Here is a 21,533-nt window from a genome sequence, read left to right on the forward strand (position 1 = left end):
CTAAAAATGGATATCTAAATATCAATTTGCTATTTATTCTTATAAATAAAATATACAAATCCATAAGGAATGCATTAATTTAGTTTTTTTGGTTTTAGTTAAAAAATGCTTAATAATCCACCTTACTTTTAACGAATCTTGATCAAAATTACCAATACTTTTGATACAAAATCCTTAAAAGGTTAATAAATAAAATAAACGTGGGTTTAACAAATCAAATCGTCACCGTTCGTAATTTTACTATTGTGGTGAGAATCGCTGACAAATATTATCGACCCTAACTTTAAGATTGATCATGATATCGTTCGCTAACGCTTCCACCGTAACAAATTTCGACTTTTGAAAGTTGAAAATGTCCGCTAAGAAACCCATAACTTGTTCCTTAAAATACATGCAAGTCTCGCGAAGCGTTTCTTCGGGTCCTAAGAACCCCCACGCTAACAGTGGAGATAATTGTTCAGAAATTGTATAAAAATGAGCCATAAACCCAGTCGGAAACTTTAACATCCTCCTCTTCGTCTTTAAAACCGACCAAACAGCCGTAGTCAAGGCCCCTTCTTTAAACCCGTTCGATAACCACCTATTTTGTACAACCGCTGTTACCGAGGATGGAGGAGATTCCAAATCTTCAAATGCGTCCATTAAAATATAATCCATAACGACATCGTAAAATGTTAATGCTTTGACACCTTTAGAACTTAATTCTTCCTCTATTTCCCGCCAATTTTTACCATCTTGTAAATATTTTAACATCGCCTCGTAACCGATTAAAAAATCTTTTGGATCTTTATCGGCGTAAAGGAGGAGGTCTGCTAAGATTTGTCTTCCTGCGTCTACGAAATAGGCGTAATTTGAGGGTTCTCTGAGGAGATGTTGAAAACCTAATCGGACGCAATGAAGTTTTGCTAAATATTCGCAATCTGAACCGCACTTTACAACGTCTGTTCTTAAAGTTCTGCATGGAATACCACCGTTTTCCAGTTGGCGAAGAGCAGCTTGATATAACGGTAACGATTCTAAGTCGGGGAATATTTCGGTAAATTCTTCAAATTCCCTTAAATCTGCTACCTAAAAACAAATTTAAAGGCTTAATTAAATTTTAATTTTATTATTTTTATCATTTTTAAATTTACTAATACCTTAGCTCGTCTTTTTACTTGTCTTTTTACTTTCATTTCTTCTTTATTACCTTATTACATTTTTTTACTTTATTTTTTTTAAGTATAACTTTTTTACTCAATCTTTATAAAAGAATTACAAGACGATTTTGGTCACATATTGTTAGCTTTTTTTTAACAGTATTTTTTTCGTCACTAATCACGAAAATTTATCAACGTTTTGGGACGAAACACCATTTGACACATGGCAACATACATTGTCAAATTTGACAATTTCATTTTTATAGATGTCAACCAACAATACGACAACGACAAAATTAAAATTTTATTTTTCACCTGATCTTGAGCTGACGCAAAACTTTCAGCACCAGACATTTCCCCCAATTCGTCGTCCCCGTGTAAAGTAGCACTTCCAGTTTGAAATAAAACGGATCGTTCGTCTAAAAACAACATTTCTGAGCGTTCTTGAAGTTCCAAAGCGGAGTCGAGTAATTGTTGAAGATCCCTACAAAATCCTGCTTCTTCAGGACCTAAAACTGCTAAGGGACCTCCAGATTCTGATGATCGGGTATAAGCTGCTAAAGCATCCTCCCAATAGTTTATACTTGTTTCTAAAGCTTCCATACCTAGAAAAGAAATTAAACAAATATGAGTGGACTTTAAAGTTCAAGAAGTACCACGCAGCAAAAAATAGGTTTCGTTTCCAATAAGCTTCCTAAAATATTTTTATAATCAATACCAAATGAGGATATAATCAACATAATTCACCAACACTGTTTGACTTATTTAGAATGGAATTTTTTATATCGATATAAAAACCATTTAAGTCTCATTGAATATGGAAATTATTATCGTAATACGCTTAAAATATAAAATGAGTCATTCAACTCGGTAAAATTCTTAGCAATCGAGTACGTTTAAAGGTTGTAAAAAGTTGTGAATAAATCGAGGTTGAAGGCATTCGTCAGCGACATGAGCAAACTCGGTTATTTCATTCCTTCATAATAAAATGGTAAAAACGTCGCCCGTTTGTGATTTATTATTGAAACAAAATTGGCAATTTAACATTTTAACAAAATTTACGCATAAAGAACGCACGTGACTTTTGCAACTGTGTATAAACACAAATTTATTCCAGTTTGAGTGACGTAACCGCGCTTATCTGATATGTCCTATTTTCGACATTTTTTTTTATTCACGACTCCCGAGGTTAACTAAAAGAAATCAACAAAATAAAACTTGACTAAAAATTTAATAACTAGGTACTTATTTTGTTTTATATTACTTCGTGTAATTTAATGATAATTGAGCGTAATGCTAGAAAATAAAACCAAATCAAGGAGATCTTTCTCGATATATCCTGTTATTACCAGTTGATGCACGGTGCGAGAATTTAATTTGAATAATGTGCAACTTTCCACACGGGAAATAGTTAATGTACGCTCTAGGTCGTTTGTAGTTCGAGAAGTTTGTCTCTCTTTTTCCTTATCTAATTAAAAATCGAGCGGATAAGTAATCAATGTAAAGAAGAAAGAACGTGCGTAGAAATCCATTATCTAAGCGCCGTCGTTGATGTCGATACGGCGCGTGACGATGAAACTCTAATGACTAATTTACATAATATGTGGGCTTCAGTTTGTAAACAAATGGAAATTTGCATGTTTGTAAAAGTGCCGCGGAAATGTGATCGTATCTATCCTTACTAATAAATAATACTTCTAAAAAGTAATTCATGTTGAAAGGAATAGTTTTGCATTTAACAGAAGAAGATATTTATAAATCGATGATGAAATTTATTCACAAATCAACTTTCTAAATACCATAATGAAAAGTTCACCAGGAACTATACTCTCGAACTTAAGATTGTGCTTATATGGGAAAATTTATGTATTAACCTCCTATCTTCCAGTTTAAAAGGACGTGAAAATATGCGCCTTGGGAACGCTTTGGGAATATATTGAAAATTCTGTTCTTACCATAAATTCGCAGACAAAGAGTGTTTTGAATGTTTTATAAACTTAAAAATGGTCGAAAACTTAAAAATATGGTTAGATTCGGATTGTTTTGTAATATTATATGTCTGCAAATTGTTTTTGGTGTAAAATTTACGAGTTCAACTCCATAAATTTCACTCTCCAACTTTTTTAAACGTCGCGAGAGTTTCTCGACCTACTAAATGTGGGCAGCGTTCAAAACCCCATAAAGAAATCGTTTTCCGCTTGTGTGTCTCGCGCATAAATTGCCCGTTGAATAATTTATTACCCACACACACAGACAGTGTGTACCTACCCCTATCGACAATGTTTTAGAATCATCAAATCACCTTAACAGTTCATAAACACTTATGTAAAAAAAATTTATCCATAATTTATAAATTTATTTTTATAAGGCCCACTTTTACCATCCTCCTGATAAACTATCTAGAGGATAGTTGCCATGGTTACGGCGGTTTTAAGCGCCTTCATTGGCTAAGAGCTGGATTTATCTATCGGATAAATTTATCAAGAAGTGGTAAAAGTGGGCCTAAATTAATAAAACGGTTCAACAAGGATACAATATTATCGCCTATAATTATAATCATCCTTTGTATCATATTAGCCGAGATGTACGATTTATTTGCCAATTTTGGGTTGTTACGGTATTAATTGTAAAGCCTCGGTCGCAAGCGACCGTGGTTTAATCAGCTGCAATCACATATTTTTCAGCAATGTCCCAGACGATATCTTGATCATGAATTTGATTGTAGAAATGCATTTAATTACAATCTTTATTCCTGGAACGATGAATCTGGAAAAAGTGGCCATAAACAAACGTAGTTCTGAAATGCATACGCGAGTGATTATTTACCTCGAAGTCGACAAAAAAGTCAACGTAATACACTTTTCTGTTCAAGAAGCAAAAATTTTCCTGTTCAAAGGGTAACAACGAGTAACGAAACTGAGTATAGTAATATATTAAATGCCTTTAACATATAGCAACATAATTTGATTAAGTAATTTCGTAGTAATAGCAAATTACAATAATATTTTAAAACGACTGGTTAGAAATAAACGTTAAAAATTACTCGCTTATTAAATTGATGAATCGAAAGGAAATGCTTGAAATTGGACGTTTTTAATCATTGCCTTTATTTACACCTGAGCAAGCAATTGCAATGAATTTCGTTCGTTTCAATAGCAATTTTGTACGAGAATCATTTGGGGCCCCCGACTGAGCCTACGGTTTCTATAGCAACCCCCTCGGATGCAACCGTAAACATACGCCCCCGAACATGTTCGAACTTGAATTGAAACTCCCTCGAGATTTTACCACAGACTACCCCAAATCATACAACCTCAGAAGCTCAACAAGCAAATCTTGAAAACAATAAATTGACACGTGAAAAATGTTATACACAATCTATAAACTACTTTGTAATAATTCACTCTTTAAACGTTCAATGATTCAATCGTAATAGTTTCTTATAACTGTAAATCTCGTGTATATTGGCTAACCGTATAAAGATGACTAACAAACAACGTCTCTTTAAAGAACTAACCGCACTACAACGAGATAAATCTTATTAGTCATCGCGTTTCGAATCTGACGGTTCATAACTCTTATAAACGGTTGTACCGCAGCGCCTTTTAAACGAAGACCGTATTACAATTAATTGGCGATAAATTAAGCATGGCTAATTGGTCACAATCGGATGCAAATGATACTACACCTTGCTTATATATCGAGCTACAATGACCGCTCAATGAGCCTCTTATTACTATTACTATGTGAATAAGCGTAGGTAGCTATTTGCGAATTTGTTTGCAACCGGTATTTAATCGGATACAAGAAATATGAGTAAATACACAGTGTGTAATGAAAATTGAGGACAGACTTAATCGTTTGGAATAATTATAGATTTGTGCGGAAGTTGGTTTAAAAATAAGGTTAAGGTTGTATTACAATTTATAACTAAATTTAATGAGTTAAAAAATGGTGTTTGATTTCATAAATAAAAACCGCAAGTTTAAAAACAGCTTTTTCAATGTATCAAATTTTGTGTTACTTTTAATTTTAATGTACAGAATCCATCAAAAAATCAGCAACACAAAATCACAATATGATAATTTCATTCATAATATTTAACACTGAACCTCGGCCGCAAACGTCCCATCCATATAAACAAAATTTTAGGTGCAATGGAACTAAAAAAAAAAGAAAAGCAAGGTGTTTATGACTTTTTGACCAACACTGTACACCATATTTTCAATGGCAACTCTATAATATTAAATTGACTAACACATCTAAACGTGACCTCAAAGAGTTTGCGTGTGCAGACCTCGTCTTACACAGACTCATAAAGTAGCTTTGATTGTTAAGATTGTACGTGACTTAAACAATGGGTTTCAACTAAATATATTTTTTTTAATATTTCCGCTACAAGATAAATAAAAATTGTAAAATAAAACTATAAAATCTATAAATAATCTCATGTTCAATTAACACAACATGTATACAAAGCAATTAATACCGAAGCAAAAACATAAACCTAATCAATCAATTAAAACGCTTAAAAAAATTATTCTCTTGGCGTCCGTAATGCTGATTATCTGTAAATTGTTTCTCGCTAGACGCAAAAACAATTAAACGAAGATAAAGTTTAAAATCGTTGGCGTACAGTGCTTTAAAGCGTTATACGAGCGGTCAAAACGTTTTATAACGCCTAATGAACGTATCTCGCGCTTTTTCCTTCATTGTTCCAAACAAGGTTAAATCCACTCGTGTAGTTGTCGTATTTATGCCTTTCGAATCCGCCGTCGATAAATTCTAATCCGTTCCTGTACTCGATGTTGCTGTGTGTATCAGATTCGTTTTAGACGCATTGCATAAGAATCGGCGTCGTGTTGTCATCATGTTGTGTAAGATACTAACGATTTCTCACGTGTTTATTACAAATAAAAAGAAAAAAATTACCATAAACGTCTTTTAATAAGTGTAATAATAAAAATGTTGTTGGTTAAAGTGAGTCTTGAAATACACAAAACGTTTTGTATTGTTCTAATTCAAAAAGCGAGCATTATGACACCAGATACCCGGAGGATCGCTTCTTCAAACAAACTTTCGAACAATGGTTCCGAGTTTGGATACCGTAACGACATTCACAGTTCGACGAAGACGAAGAAGTTACGGTTTGCAGCCGGTGTTTGCTCATCGGGATGAGAATCGGAGTCGCGTTTATCTTTGTATAAATAAGTTCCATGACCTTTCCCAATTGCCATCCAGTTGGGGATCTTCTTCAAGTACACTCGACGAATCTTCCTATTTAATATTAACATCAATTTAAATCTAATCATCCCATTCTGCATCCTACTTGTAGAATCAAAATTTTAATTGGAACAATCTCTAGATAAATAAACAATAGATTTTCGGTCTTTGTCTTCAACGTTCTCGAGCCTGTATAATGGGAGCACTCGTGGGGGGTTTAAAAATGGGGGAACGAAGAGGGCAAAAGGAGACCACGCGTGTAGCGGAATCTAATAATGACGGTACCGGAGCCCCGTTAATTGCATGCGCGGGAAGTATCTCCATCTCTTCGTATCCACATAGATACCCACGGGTTCTATAAAAGAGACCTTTGAACTCTGCGACTAGAGAATCACGTTAATTGATGGGTAAATCAATTTAACGGAATTACAAATTCAATAAAGACACACCTCATCAATAAAATAAAAAAATGTCAAGTCAATCAACATCTTTAACATAGCAAAAATTCATTATCTCTTTACAATTCCATTTAAATGAAACACGAAACGTGAGGTTATAATAAAATCTCTCTGACCTCATCTTCATGCTCAAGGGAATCCGATGAGTCACACTCCGTAACATTCCCCCGAAAAGACAAATTCGCTGAAGAGCCATTAACGCCTTGTTTCCTTTTCCCCCTTCTTTTTGTTTGTTGAAAAACTTTCCTGTTTCAGAGTAACACGGGCGCGATATAATTAACATTTTCCAGCAGTCACTCCAGGAAGCCGCCTCTACAATTAGCCGTTAAGTCTTGTTGGAAAACCAGCCAACCGGCGAACTCTCAAACACGACGCTTGTAATCGCCGCTTCATGTACCTACAACTTCGTTTCAATTCGACTACATAACATTATTCGACGTCACATTAATTTTTGAGTTTATTGAGCGTATATAGGTAAACTTGATGATATAATTTGATGCGACCTGACGTAATAAGATCAAGTGTGAGAAGTTCGTTTGGGCGTGACCTAGAATGTTAACACATTACAAGAAGAATGGAAGTGTGTTCTCGCAGCGGAAACGCTAAATAGGTTTAATTAAAGCAAATTGTCTATCTTATGATGGTAGTATAGTTGATTGTCCTCGTTTTTTTTTTCTTCAATGGAAATCTCAAGTACAAATGGAATTATTTTACAGAAATTCTTAAAAAGCCATTTTCATATTTCCGGAATAAATCAGTTATTGCTACGCAATTTCAGCCAAAACAACAAATGATTATTGTATACTCTAAGTATCAATACTTAATTCCACTATTCAGTAACAGATTTCTCTATCTAGCAGATAATTCCAGAATTCTAGGAATAATGTCGGCATTCTATGGATGATTCTAGTATTCAGTTGTTGGTTGTTGTATTTATAATGAGCCTTTCATCCCATAAGCATCAAGTAAATACGAGAAATTGAGAAAATTAAGTCTCTTTGAGGCTAACTCTGCAGTTATTATAAAACCTCAAGGATTTCCAACAACTTCCTAAACCAAGAACCGAGATTGGTTGTTGTTTCTTCTCATTGGTTTTTACTTCTCCTCATCCTGCATCATACACCTCATCATTTCAAACTATCCAAATCAACATTGCATTTGAATATCGATTCCAGTAAACTGCAGTGGATTTAGAACTTGATGCCAATGTTTAGATTAAACGAGAAGTTAAGACTTCAATCCAAACCAAACTCTAAAACAATATTTAAGAATTTCTAGCTAAGACCGTAGTACAAAAAGTTGTAGATGTAACCATCATATTTTTTATATACATATAGATAAATTACTTTCTAAAATATTTTTATTTAAACCAATAAATTTAATATAATTCATGATTATGCAATAGTTTATGTTAAAAATTAATGATTCATAAAGTTTCCATATGCACATGTACATATAGAACGGTGTTGTCTTGATGAATGTGTGCGCTCAGTTATGCTCCGACGCAGCGGTGCGGCGCTTATTACCATCGTCCGGTAATCTCATAGCAAAAACACCGTCAGAACGTCTACGATAACGGTTACCCTATTTTCTTTTTCCCATCAAAGGCGAGGACACACACGCGCGTTCTCCTCAAAACGATTTTGCAACAATTTAATCTAATAAAGTTAATGTTATTACCTTCCGCAGTTCAAACCCCATAAGTGTCGTTTCAAGTTCAAGTTCTTCGTTAAATATGAATCTAAAATACGACGCTATTAAACGTGGAAATAGGAGTTGTGTACTATTTAATGGTGGAACTTGGACCCACTTTAGCGTCAATCAGTGTATCTCGTAGCCAATTGTGCGAAATGGCAGATGGTCTGCGAGTGAACAACGCCATCGGCAGCTGCAAGTCCTGCTGTGTTAGGCACGGGAGTCTTTAATATCTTAATTGAATCTGACTCCTCTTTGGTACTATATGACACCGTACTGGAGATGTTATAACAAAACAAGATTTATATTTGAAATAATCTTCACCTGAAAACTCTCTTTTTGATTGCGAGATGTACAGGAAATGTTCAATTATTTCACCCATTACCTGTCAAAAAGCAATAAAGGAAATTTCAATTCCGGATCAGGTCTAATTGGCTCCTCTACGCTTGATGAAGTTGATTTATCATCGTCAACTCACAACAACATCCGACCTCTTTAAATCTTATTTAATATTTTAAATACGTCAATTTAATTAATAGTGATTCGAAGTATCTTCTCATGTACATATTTGGCGAGGGGAATCGAGTCATTTTTCGGTCGCAGCCCCAGAGTCTGAATTATCACCGTCCCACATAGTCTATTGTTCGCCGAAGGAAATTTTAGTACGATGACGAAGACGATGAAGAAGATGAAAAAGACGAAGAAGATGAATAAGATGAACAAGAAGAGATGTAACACAAATTGAAATTGAACCGAGACCATCGACCCCATGAACTTGTCCATTAGAAGGACCAGGAAGTTCACGGAACGTAGTTGGACCGCGTGGGCACCATCGGAGATATCGGTTCGCGATGACGATGATTTGTGGGGGCGACAGATGCGCTTTGTTTGCAAAACAATAAACGGCGAAACGAGCTAGTCGATTGAGATCGAAACGTGCAGCAAAACGTGGGAAGACATCTTCTAAACAAGACCACGTTTTTTGTAAATAAAAAATGTTGACTTGAGACTTGAGACAAGATTTATTATAATAATACCCAAAAATAAAGAAAAAGTTTTCAATTTATCATCTTATTGCTTGTAATGGATTATAATTGAACGGTTTTCTATAAATCTGTTGGATTCGCGGTTAGATTTGTTTGCCGCTATAATCCGAATAACTAGGATCACCTGGACCGTAACAAAATTCAGCCCTAATTAAACCCGAGCGGCAACGATTTCCTATACGAACGGAATGTTAATTGAAGAGGCGCCCGACAGTAGTGTAATTACCCTCCTCTTCGTGCAAAGAGAGGGATCGATAATAAAAATACGTTCAGATTCGCGACCCAAATTTGCTCAAATAGATTATGACAAATCATTTCAGCGACTTCGACTGAAAGAATTCTATTTAAATCACGTCAACATTAATTAATCGACCTTCTACTCCAATCAATAGATATCAATAACGCAAGAACACAAATATATGACGGAATGAAAGCTGAAATCATTTGAAAAACAATTTTATATCAAGAAGTCATCTTTTTCACGTCGAAATAAATCTTTTTTAAAATGATATATAACAAGTTTGCACCAGTTTTATAAAAAGGCCTGAATTATTTATTTTGGAAAGTCGTCGAGTTTTTAACCGGGATTCTACTGTATATTGAAACGGTTTTCTCTGATAGCTTCCCAACCACAAGACTACTTTGACATAGATAGTAAAATTTAATAATTTTTCACTTGTATTGTTTCTCGCACTTACAACAAAGGAATTTAACCTCATCACTCATAACTAACATAACGGTTAATTAAACCTACTTTGTCTGTCTTGAAAAAATTCCTCTTAAAAGAGGAAGTTCCATTGAAGGAAGAAATTAGTATGCTTGAAAGCATCAACATAAAAACCGCTCTCAATTCAATTACAATACACCACCAGAATAAGCAATGATATATCCAAGAGAACAAACATCGTGAATAGAAAATTTAAACACCTGCATTTCTTTAAATTTTTTAATAAAAAAAAAGGCACTTTCACGCTCTCAAAAACTAAACGTTTAATAATTACAAGATAGTCCACAAAGTGAACGGCGAGAAAAGTTGGTGTTTTAGCGGCGCCGTTTAGGAATTTCAGTTTCTACGGTACCGTTATTATTGTTGCGCAAGAAATCTTGTAAAACTTTAAGAGGACAAGATCTCACCGAAAGTTCAAAAAGCTTTTATGTTCCAACAAAAAAAAAAGAACATTTTACACACTACTAAATTATAACTCGCCTTGTCATATCCAATTAGCCTTAAACTGATGATCTGGATGAGTCACCTGGGTATCGAGAAAGATAGTTAATATAATGGATACAAGATCCGTTAAAGGCGGTAAGCCTTAAGTCTTATCTAACGCGAAAGTGCCGATTATAGAAGCTCTACCGCGTTACGCTGGCTAATGAATGTCACTTCTTCGGCACGGCTTCCTGTGGCCATTAAGGACTCTCTATGCAATCAGCTTTTAATTGAAAGGAATAGTCTCGCTTATGCTGCCGGTGATGTCGTCGTTCTTATTTACGGCGACCACGTGAGAAATTGTCGAACAAAGACGGTGTGAATAGTTTATAATGTTTGACTAATACTAAGCTGTATGTTGAAGTGGGATTAAAAATTAAGCTGGGAAATACATTTTTAAAATGCAAATTTTTAGAACTTGAAGTATTTTATAAAAATGGTGACAAATTCACCACAAAACCACTAAAAATACGATTCATTCAATATTATTCATAACAATTAAGTATAAAAACGTTTTGTTTGATAACTTTTATACCTTATTTATGAGATTTTTAGAACTGTGATTAATATAAATCGATTCGCTGTAATTCTGTCCTCTTTTAGATTTAATAATGCTATATAAACAGCAGAATGAATTAAACATCAACTATCTCTGAAATTTTTAACGCTTTTAGAGCAATTTACCAAGCCATTTATTAGAAACTGTAATGGAGGAAGTAATGATTAAATGTAAAGGAAAATCTCCATTGGAGCTCAATTTATTTAAATAAAATCTTTCAAAAACATGATGATGATATGGGCAATTTTAATATTTACAGAAGCAACGCCGATAACATTATCGAAAAAAATTTAGAGTGAATAAACATCACAAAATAATTTTTGATGTTTACTATTGCAATAAAAACATCATATGAAAATATTTAGCAAAATTCACACCATTTAAACATGGCATTTTCGCATGTATATAAGATTTATCTTCAAACGTTGTTGTTACTGGTAATCACTGAGTCTCAGCCACAAGCGACCTCGGTTTAATTAGTCAAAAGATCTGCAAGTTCACTTGGTAATGCCGAGGTGCTATAATATGATGACCAACTTCAGGTTGATATAATCTTAATCACTAAGCTTCGTCTGCAAGCGACCTTTATTTTAGACCCAATCCAATTCAATCCCATACCTTACTATACCAGTAACCATTGATATGATATCTAAAAGTAAGTTGCTTTTAATTCTTAATTTTTTTAGTTGAAAATGGTTTTCGTCGTAAACATTAAAATTTCATTTTCTTATTTGTTATTCATAGTTATTAAAGAATTTCATAATAAACTTAGGTTTTAAGCAGAAACAATAATTTATTTTTAATTTCCCCTCCATCATTAAGTATTTATCATAAATACGAATCGTTGAGTTGGAAAAGTAAGGCAAAAAAACACCAATCAACAAATTCCCAACATATTTCCCCGTCATTTCCATTACGCGACACTTTTCATACCAGCCTCGTTTCTCTTAAATAAGCCTTAAACAAATCGTTTCTATGCCGCCGAAGCTCTATATTTTTGCAGTCGTGCCTAAAAATGCAATCCAGCAGACGAAACGGATCGTAGAGACTTAACGACTCGTCTTCATTACATAAAATTAACGAACTCTGTGATTATCTTGTTTGTTATGAAAGTGCGCGCAACTTGAATTTTTTTGCTAGTCGTTTCAAAGTTCGGAATCGCGTTTTAACCTTGGCATGCATTTGCATGTTTTTGATTAGAAATGTAATAAAAAAAATTCGATGTGGCGGGAAAAAAAGGTTCTATGTCGTTATGGCACGACCCAATGTGAAATTCCAAATCCTTCGGCCGACGAAGAAACCAGTCGACCGAAAATCGAACAACAAAACCGACTTATTTTGAATGCTTTTTTTGTATCCGAAACCAACAACAATGCTATAATGAAATAATACCATACAAAACTTAAAAAAGGAATGATGTCAAGATATCATTTTGCATTTTATGGTAAAGGTAAGATTGGGGAGATTTGAGTTTCCTTTATCTCTCTCCTTATCAATAGAATTTCCCCCTCGAAAAAGACGGTGTGGGTACCGGATCGAAAAGGGGGTTTTGGAGGTTTCATCGAAGGTCCCCACCTAAAAAGCGCGAACGGGGCAACTCGGAGCCGACGCCGCAACGCGCCAACTGACGACGACGACGACGGTTTAGAACCAGTCCTTCCGACAACACGTTTCTGGACGTACGTCGCAGTCGAATCAGCGTCGTCTCGAAAAGTGCATTTCCCGGCTAAACGAAACGAAAATCAATAGAGGCCAAACAGGATTTTCCGTGCTATATTCACCGTTAAGTTTTTTTCCAAGTGAAATACATAGTGTTTTTCATCTTTTTTTAAATCCTTTCCAAACCATATTATTCGTGATATGATAACATTTTCTTATTGAAATATTTAAAAAAATGTAAGTATTGCAATTAAAATGTTTAATTATTAACTACGTCAACATGTTGAGTAATTTGAACAAAATGTTAAGTAAGTTTTATCGCGGTTTTTTTAGCGTGTGTTCGACCTTTTGAGAAATCCTTGATAATAAGCGACCTTTATCTGAAGAATTTACGAAAAAGTCAACAAAGTTAATCATGAGAAAATTAACATCGATGAAATCAACAAAGTCGTTTAATCATAAAAACTCGAATTCATTAAAATTGTGGTTTCTATAGAAACAACACATTATGTTTTGCTGATTTTTGCTTTCTATGTCGCACAATAATTTAGTTGCTGGGTGGATAGTTATTGATTATGTCGTGGGATATTCAAAAATCCTAATTTATTTAATTTTTGAAAAAACTGTACTTTAAAATGTTTACAATTGAGGGGAACCTTTATAATAATTTATTCAACGGTTAAACCCAGGTAAAAATCTATTTGATAGGGGAGGATTTACCCTCTTTTCTTTCTTTTTTTGGGTATTGAAACGCATTTAAAATTTCTTTGGGTTTCCTCAAACATCTCGATTATTTAATACATTCATGATACATAAATAGTTCCTGACATTTAAGCGACGTAATATGATTAGGAATTTTCTCAAGAATTAAAAAAAATTGCATAATCTATATATGGTAGTTACACAAACATAATGAACCTGTTCCCGAATGACTTAATAAACTAAGCGAGTGAAGTCGAGTATAAAAAGAGAAGCAAGGACGGGGCGCCTCAGCTAATAAAACAAGTTCGCGATCGATGTCGATCTAAATTTTAAACCTCGTTTGCTTAAAACTCAATTACTAAGTCCATTAGATGTGAAGTTGTTGCTTCTAAGTAAACTCACCTCGGCGTATGTTTTCCCCCATTCTCCCAAGTAATATATTAAAGTGGGGAATTAAAGTAGAAAAGAAATTCCTACTTTACCGGTTTAGACAGGGATTTATTTGTGTAATTCAAAAATTTTTGCCGCTCGAGAATCCTGCACACACAATTACAAAGAAGTCATAAACATAAACAAACCGACAATTTCCACTAACTATGCGGCTACGCTTGAATTTATCGGATTCAGAGAGCTTGGGAATGGAACTTGTCGCTTTTTCTATGTTTAATTGAAGAACTGGAATGTTCTTAACAACAAAGAAAAAGTTAAACCATCATTAAAGATAAACAACACAATTAACACCACAATTTTTTTTTTATTTTCCAGAAATCCAAAAATGAAAGTGTCACTATTCACAATTTTCCTCCTAATAATCCATCAATCTTCCTCTTACAACAGCGTACACCTCCTCGCAGAAAATCTCGAGCAACTTGTAACATCAACAACCCTTTCTTGGGTATCAGCTAGCTCCAAATCCAAGCCAGATTACGAAAACGCCGTTATTGGAGCTTATGAGTCACAATTAGGTACTTAATAAACATTTTTAATTTTTTTTATTTTAATCTCGTTTCATTTAGATGATAGCACTGAAGATAACTCAATCAAAAACCCGATTTACGTCTGCAGAGCGAAACAAAATACTTTCTGGGTGGCAGGTCATTTAAGACCTTACGATAGAAAATGTTTAATGAGCGTTCACGGAATCGTACACGAAGTAGAGCGTTACGAGCTTTTGATCAACACCGAGAATTCCGCGAGATTAAGCTGGGTGAAAAGAGATAAATTCAGTACAGATCCTGCGGGTGTCGTAGTCGGCGGAGAAGATCCCTACAAGAATTACGTCGCTAGAAAACCATTAGAAAACAACCCAAGTTTAACCCACCTCTTAGGTAACCTAGATCCCAACCGAGAATTTGGAATAATCACCTTCGTCGAGGATAATAAAGAAGCGATTTCAGACGAGGGCGAATTATTAGTTGAAACCGAACCGATCAAATACGAAATGATCGATGTTAAATACGAAAACGTTCGAAAAGGCCAACCGCGCGAAGAACGAATTTTAGGAAACGTCGTCTTAAAAAACGCCAACCTAGATGGGGACACAGCAAGAGTTGAAACCGTAATCGGTTATAACTACACTTATAAATTATATTGGGGACACGGACATGGATTACTTTCCGGGTTACCTTTTGACGTTCACGACGAAAAGGATATCCGCAAGAACAAGTGGTCGATTCCCGAACAAAGAATAGAGGTTAAGATTGAAAGTATCGAGTACTTTTTAATACCAGGCACCGCGGTGAACGTCACTTTAAAGGGAATCTACGTCGAAGCCGACTTACCCTACACCGGAACTGTTATTTCATACTATAAAGATGGCGAAAAGCGCGAAAGAACCATTCGAGATAGCAAAAGAGAATCGACAATGTTAAGCGTCACCCCGGAATTTGGCCCCGTTTATTTCCTTCATAACAATAGTTTTGTTCCAACAACCACCACAACAACCACGACGACAACTACAACCACAACTACAACAACTAGACGCACCACAATGGTCACTGAACCTCTTCCCATCGAAATACCCGAAATCCAAGAAACCGTTAAACCAAAGAAAACTCACGATACCGAAGGGAGAAAACAAGAAAATAGTAGTATGCAGTCTGATGATGGCGGCGCTTTATCTTTGAAGAAAAAAGAATCATCCGCATCGAGCGTGACCGTGAATATGCTTACATTTATAGCCATATCGGTTCATTTGTTGAGGGTGACGTAAACGCCAGGTTTAAAAATGAAAGTAAATATCTCGCTGCTGGCAGCTTTGATGTGATAGTCCTATAGTTTGATGTACATATATCGCTTCGTTTTTTTTTTGATTATCTCTCTCTTACTACATAGTCACCCTTCTTCTCTTATTCTTATTCTACTTCTTCTTACACTCTATATTTGTATATATTATAAAGAAAAAAAGAATCTGTACGTGTTTGTAAATATTATAGCGCTGCGAAGAAGTGTCAGAAGTGATATAATATGTTTTTAAAAAATATTTAATAATGCGCGTTTAGTCGCAAAGATTTAGGCCATAGCAAAAAAGACGAACGATAAGATGATGATATTTTTTCAAAAAAATTACGTGTAGAACAGTATTTCTAAATGTAGTAGGAAACCGGAGGTGTGGACATCTAAAGTTCCGTCCGTTGTTGTATCATCCTCGATCGTTAGATGTCCGTTTCTCTATGACGGAACCGTTTTCACGATGAAGGCGAAAATTTAAAAAATTTTTCGTATTTTGACGATGATGGAAAAAATTTCAAAAGGGACCGCGTAGAGGTTTGTCAAGTACAATTTCGTTGAATTACACCGACTGACTGATTATTTTCCGCAAAGTTTAGTTAGGTACTATGTAAATTGTTTATTGTAGATATTATTCCGACAAATACTACTTAAAAATAAATTAAATCAAATTATTTCTGCGTTTCCTTTTCCTTCCTCTCAATCAAAAAATTTAAGTCCGAAAAATACATTACAGGTAAGTAATGATAAATAATAACACGTTAACTCACCATTCATATCAATTACACTTAAAAGTGAAATTTATTACGTACGGTATTATCACCAATCCCTCTTATTAGTGTCAAAGGAGGCAACGTTCTTCCCCTTAATTGACCGCGACGAGATGTCATCGTACCTTAATTAGATATGCAACTCGTCCTCGCGTCATTTTAACTTCAATTAAGTTTTACAGGGACATGAGTAACGATACAATCCGTCTTCGTTACTTGTAGTTATCGTTGACATTATAATCGTACTTTTCAACCAAACTTAATTTAATTTTACGTCAAAATTGATTCGATAATAAAGTACTTTTTAATTAAATCTATATTTTACGATAATATTAATAAGAAAATTTGAAATGTCTATTGACAATTTTAAAATCAACAATAACATAAATAACAAAAAGTAGAACAAAAATTGTTAATGAAATAATTCAAATAATTGAAAATTGTAAAAAAAACTATAAACTGTCGTCATCTAGTGGCGAGTAGATTATATAGATTATCATCTAGCACTAATCATAGATATGTATAACAATTTTTTTTTCTTTTAAGCCTCTACATCTCATGTTGGGCTTCCCTTAATCTTTGCCTCCACTTCCCTCTCCGACCCTAAACACCCAGAAGATCTCATGCATGTCCGCTTATTGCGTCTTACAACGTTTCCGGGGTTTTCCTACAAGTTCCCTTCCACGCATTTGTATATTGAGTGCCCTTTTTGGACCATTAACCTCTTCGTTTTGACGGAGTTTATACGCTAAATTAGCTAATTAGTCCGGGTTTCCGGTAAGTTGGTTCGCCCGTCCTACTCGGAGGACAATAACCAAACCAACTCGTGTCATCCAAGAAAATAGAATCCCATTTGCTTCTCCCAACAACGTTGATTTCGAGATCATTTGTACGAACTTGGGTTGGGTTGGATTCTTGGTTGGGTTGTGCTGATGATCAATCGTGCAGGGCTGTTGTAGAGTCATTTTCTTCGTTCTCGAGAATCGTCGTGCTATTTCCTGGATGGATCTGTATTCTTTAGGTTCGGTACCACGTCTCCATCTCTCGCAGCTTCTTGTAATCAATTCACCACCCCTATTTGTATCAACAAGTTTGGAAACAATGATATCCAGCTGAACACTCAAAATCATCATAGTAAAAAAGTTGCAAAAACAATTTGTAAAACTTGGTGTTTTAAAGATTATAAAGCTAAACGAGAATTTCACATTATTTCAAATAACTTATTTATTTTTTGTTAAGGTTCTTATTGACGCAAACATTCATTCAGTTTCGATTAAGCATTAAGGTATCTAAAAATACCGTTTCGGTTCATTTAACCATCCGAATGTCCGCGTGGTCTACATTCCAGAGTATCGATTTTGCGCTGGAGTTGTTGCCGACCAGAGGACGTACAGGAGAGGGTTGATGGGGAGGCGAGGGTGTGTTGGCTTTGACGACGCCCTCACCGACGCCGCGGTGCCGCCGCCGTGTCTATAGCCTTGTCCCGTCTTCCCGTCCCGCCCTTAACCGTTGGCCTACACTCACGGAAACCATGCAATAACGTGACTACAATAATCATCCACCCCCCAAAGCCCCATTCTAAACTTTATAATACAATAATGCAATAACGAATTATTCACATACAAAAAAAATAAAGTCTAAAATAACACCTGATGCTCAATAATACTCAGTAAAATAAGGAAGATTTATGTAATGTGAAGGATGGAAAACGGAAACACCGGATATGAGGTCTCATCGTTCATCGCCACTTCCGGTCACCGAGCAACATAGCGGCGGCAATTAATTATTAGGGATGCCATGAAATCCGCAGACCATGACAGAGCTCACCGACAATTATAAGATAATCGGTTTAAAAAAGGTGTAAAAAATTAATTTGAAAATAATAAAATTGCATTTTCCGGTAATTTTAACTTTTCCATTATTAAAGTTAAACGATCAATTTAATACGAAATCAATTAAATAAGAGAAACGCGCCCAATCAAATCGTTAAATCCCGTGGGAAGAATTAAAGTAAAGATGAAAAAATGAGCACGAAGTGACAGGAAGGCAGCTTCTTTTGTAATTAAACGAAGCGGAAACTCGGTCTCGTCCACTATCTCCGTAATTATTCGATCTAAATAATTATTGCAATCGAAGATCTATAGAAACGAATGCGGCGAATGAACGTAATTAAAGAGATGTATAATTTCCGTGGTACACTTACTATTTATAGTTATAATATATTATTATATATATTATTACTAATAGTAATTCCACATTTATATATACAATTTAAGTAAAACGTAACTATAATCGGCGTTTTTTTTAATCTAAATATAGACGTGCTTAAAATGTCAAATTGGGCCTAATAAAAAAGTACGAAGTGGGCCTTGACAATGCCTCTCGCTCAATTGTTTCTAACCTGCACGTTTCAATGTCAACAATGTTACTCGAATGGTACGTTTAGAATTAGATAATGCATATAAAATTAAGCAAGAACGAATGCATCCTGCATTAAAAGCAATTAATTAAAGAATTTATTTCTTTGCAATTTAAAATGGAGATATTTTTAGAAAACGAAACAACTATTATCTGGCTCGTTGGTCTAGGGGTATGATTTTCGCTTAGGGTGCGAGAGGTCCCGGGTTCAAATCCCGGACGAGCCCACAATTTTTTTTTTTTTAATCTCTTTAAATTTATTTATAAATTATTATTAATAATTAAAATAATAATAAAAAAAATTTACTAAATAAAAGCATATAAAATAAAGCCTCTGTTATAATAATGTAGGTCACATCTTTCTACTAAGAATTTTAAATCAATCCCATTGTGGTAATGTATAACGGCGCCAACTGTGGGAACAAAATAATAAAAGTAAAACGTCCGCGACGCTTAACTTTCTGGGGAATGAGATCAGCTACAAACATAGAATTAATCATAATTCATATCTTTAAAGATAATTCCTTTAAGAAACGAATTCCTTTTAGTCTATGTTTGTGTGTACATAATATTATACTTTATGCCATCCTTTTAACGCTTGGTAAATACATATGTGTTTGGTTTAGAAGAGAATAAACACTCACCCATCACTCCTAATTGTTGCGGCGTTAAATGAGCACCATCTCCTCCTCCGCCAATCTCTTGCAGCTGACCCAAACCGCCACTTGCTAAACTAGCCGACGCCAAAGAAGTTTTTTCACTTATTATTGAACTTTGTCTAACTGTTACTCGATCACTATATCCACTATAACCGACGCTTCTTCGTCCACTACTTGCTTGACTAAATACATCTAAAAAAGAAATTATAATCACAATATTATCTTAATGCGATTCTTATGGTTATAATAATAAACTTTTTTTATCTATAAAGAAATAGAAGAGTTGTTGTACCAAATTGCTTTTTATATCAAATAATAACAAACATTCTTGTTTGGTTATCTTTAAGTTTGTAAATTATAAAACATTAGAAATTGTTTGTAAAGGTAGCATGAAACTTTAATGTTTTGAACCTTCTAAAGCATCATATTCCTTAACGTTCTAAAAAGTTCCATTTCAATTTGACAGTTACGATTTGACAAGTGACATACTTCAATTAATTTGACAGTTGTTAACCTAGCTTTTTTAAATTACATATTTTTGGGTCAATACATTTTTAATATCATTATTACTAATAATGATATGGAATAAATTTATTTATATCTGAAAAAAAATATATATAATTTGTCATCTCAAACGAAATTAAAGCACCATTACATCGAAAAATGTATAAACTCTTATACATAAATAAACAAGACATTTTTTAAATTTTTTTCTTAAAATAAACCAAATCTTCCATAATCTTAAGTATAACACAATCTTAAATTTTATCATTAAACTTAGTATTATCATTTCTAAATATAAAAATGCGTCGCATAAACTTCGCAAGGACGTGTGATATATTAAATAACAACTCAATGAAACAACCCGTTTCAACCTTGACAAGCAATTCTATCCCCGGAGATATAATTTATTAAATAATCTTATTTACCAACTTTTTTTGAATTAAATTTTTTTTCTCCTGCCGTATAGTCAACCGAATACACACAACAACACAAACAGTTATCCAAACTCAATGGTGACATCTCAAGGTGAAATGGAGAAGTAACAAAATTATGATACAAACAACAGAAATTGTAACAATCAAAGGTCATGGGGGAATATTAAAATATAATGAGAAGAAAATGCCTTCTTAAAATAATTAATCGATCTTTTTATGTTAATAATTAATCTTGATTACCTCCGTTTGGACTCCTGACGCCAGAATTTCGAGTGTTTCTCTTTACAAAAACACTTCTCCTATATCTTGCTGGGTCAACAATTTGCTTCTTTCTTCGCATATACCGAGCTAAAACCCCTAATAAAGCAACACCGGTTGTAACAGAAACAACAACAACCTGTAATCGAATACACAAAAGCATTAAATTACAACCATACCATAAACAAACACAACATCATTTTTACCTTTTGGGTCGTTGTAAGCGTATACCTATCCGGTAACAACCTTTTGGCTTGCTTTAAATGTTCAACAACGAGATTTAAATGTGCAAGTAAAGACATTGTGCTTATTAGTTAAGTGTTAATGTGAATGGTGTATCGCGGCTTTTAGGTTAGGACTAAACTTAACGTGATTAACATCAACTTGGTGGAATAAACTGAACTTGAACGCGAACTGTTTGCACTTATTTGATAAACGGTGAGGTTCTTATAGGAATCATTTCGATTGTGACGTTAAATTAAAAATCGCGGTTATACTCTGCTTGAGTTTAAGGTTAACTATTTTATCGACATGAGTGAGGAGGTTAGTAATAATGATGTGAAGTTAGTT

The 21,533-nt window shown here is 34.4% G+C and overlaps 2 protein-coding genes and 1 non-coding gene across 3 annotated transcripts; 2 read left to right on the plus strand and 1 right to left on the minus strand.

Moving 5' to 3' along the window:
- Window positions 1–7: 7 nt before the first annotated feature.
- Window positions 8–21,503, minus strand: LOC111428005 (mitoguardin). The gene is made up of 5 exons (XM_023063388.2): window positions 21,170–21,503; window positions 20,946–21,102; window positions 19,753–19,959; window positions 1,455–1,744; window positions 8–1,068 (listed from the first exon to the last, which is right to left on the minus strand). Exons 1-5 carry the CDS (start codon window positions 21,263–21,265, stop codon window positions 241–243), a joined length of 1,578 nt encoding a protein of 525 aa, XP_022919156.2. The 5' UTR covers window positions 21,266–21,503; the 3' UTR covers window positions 8–240.
- Window positions 12,837–16,594, plus strand: LOC111428006 (beta-pore-forming protein unzipped). The gene is made up of 3 exons (XM_023063389.2): window positions 12,837–13,226; window positions 14,457–14,656; window positions 14,708–16,594. Exons 2-3 carry the CDS (start codon window positions 14,467–14,469, stop codon window positions 15,901–15,903), a joined length of 1,386 nt encoding a protein of 461 aa, XP_022919157.1. The 5' UTR covers window positions 12,837–13,226; window positions 14,457–14,466; the 3' UTR covers window positions 15,904–16,594.
- TRNAP-AGG (transfer RNA proline (anticodon AGG)) lies at window positions 19,264–19,335 on the plus strand. Its single transcript has one exon. It is a non-coding gene; the product is annotated as a tRNA-Pro (tRNA).
- Window positions 21,504–21,533: the final 30 nt, after the last annotated feature.

This window comes from Onthophagus taurus, chromosome 6, assembly GCF_036711975.1.
Source record: "Onthophagus taurus isolate NC chromosome 6, IU_Otau_3.0, whole genome shotgun sequence".
NCBI lineage: Eukaryota > Metazoa > Arthropoda > Insecta > Coleoptera > Scarabaeidae > Onthophagus > Onthophagus taurus.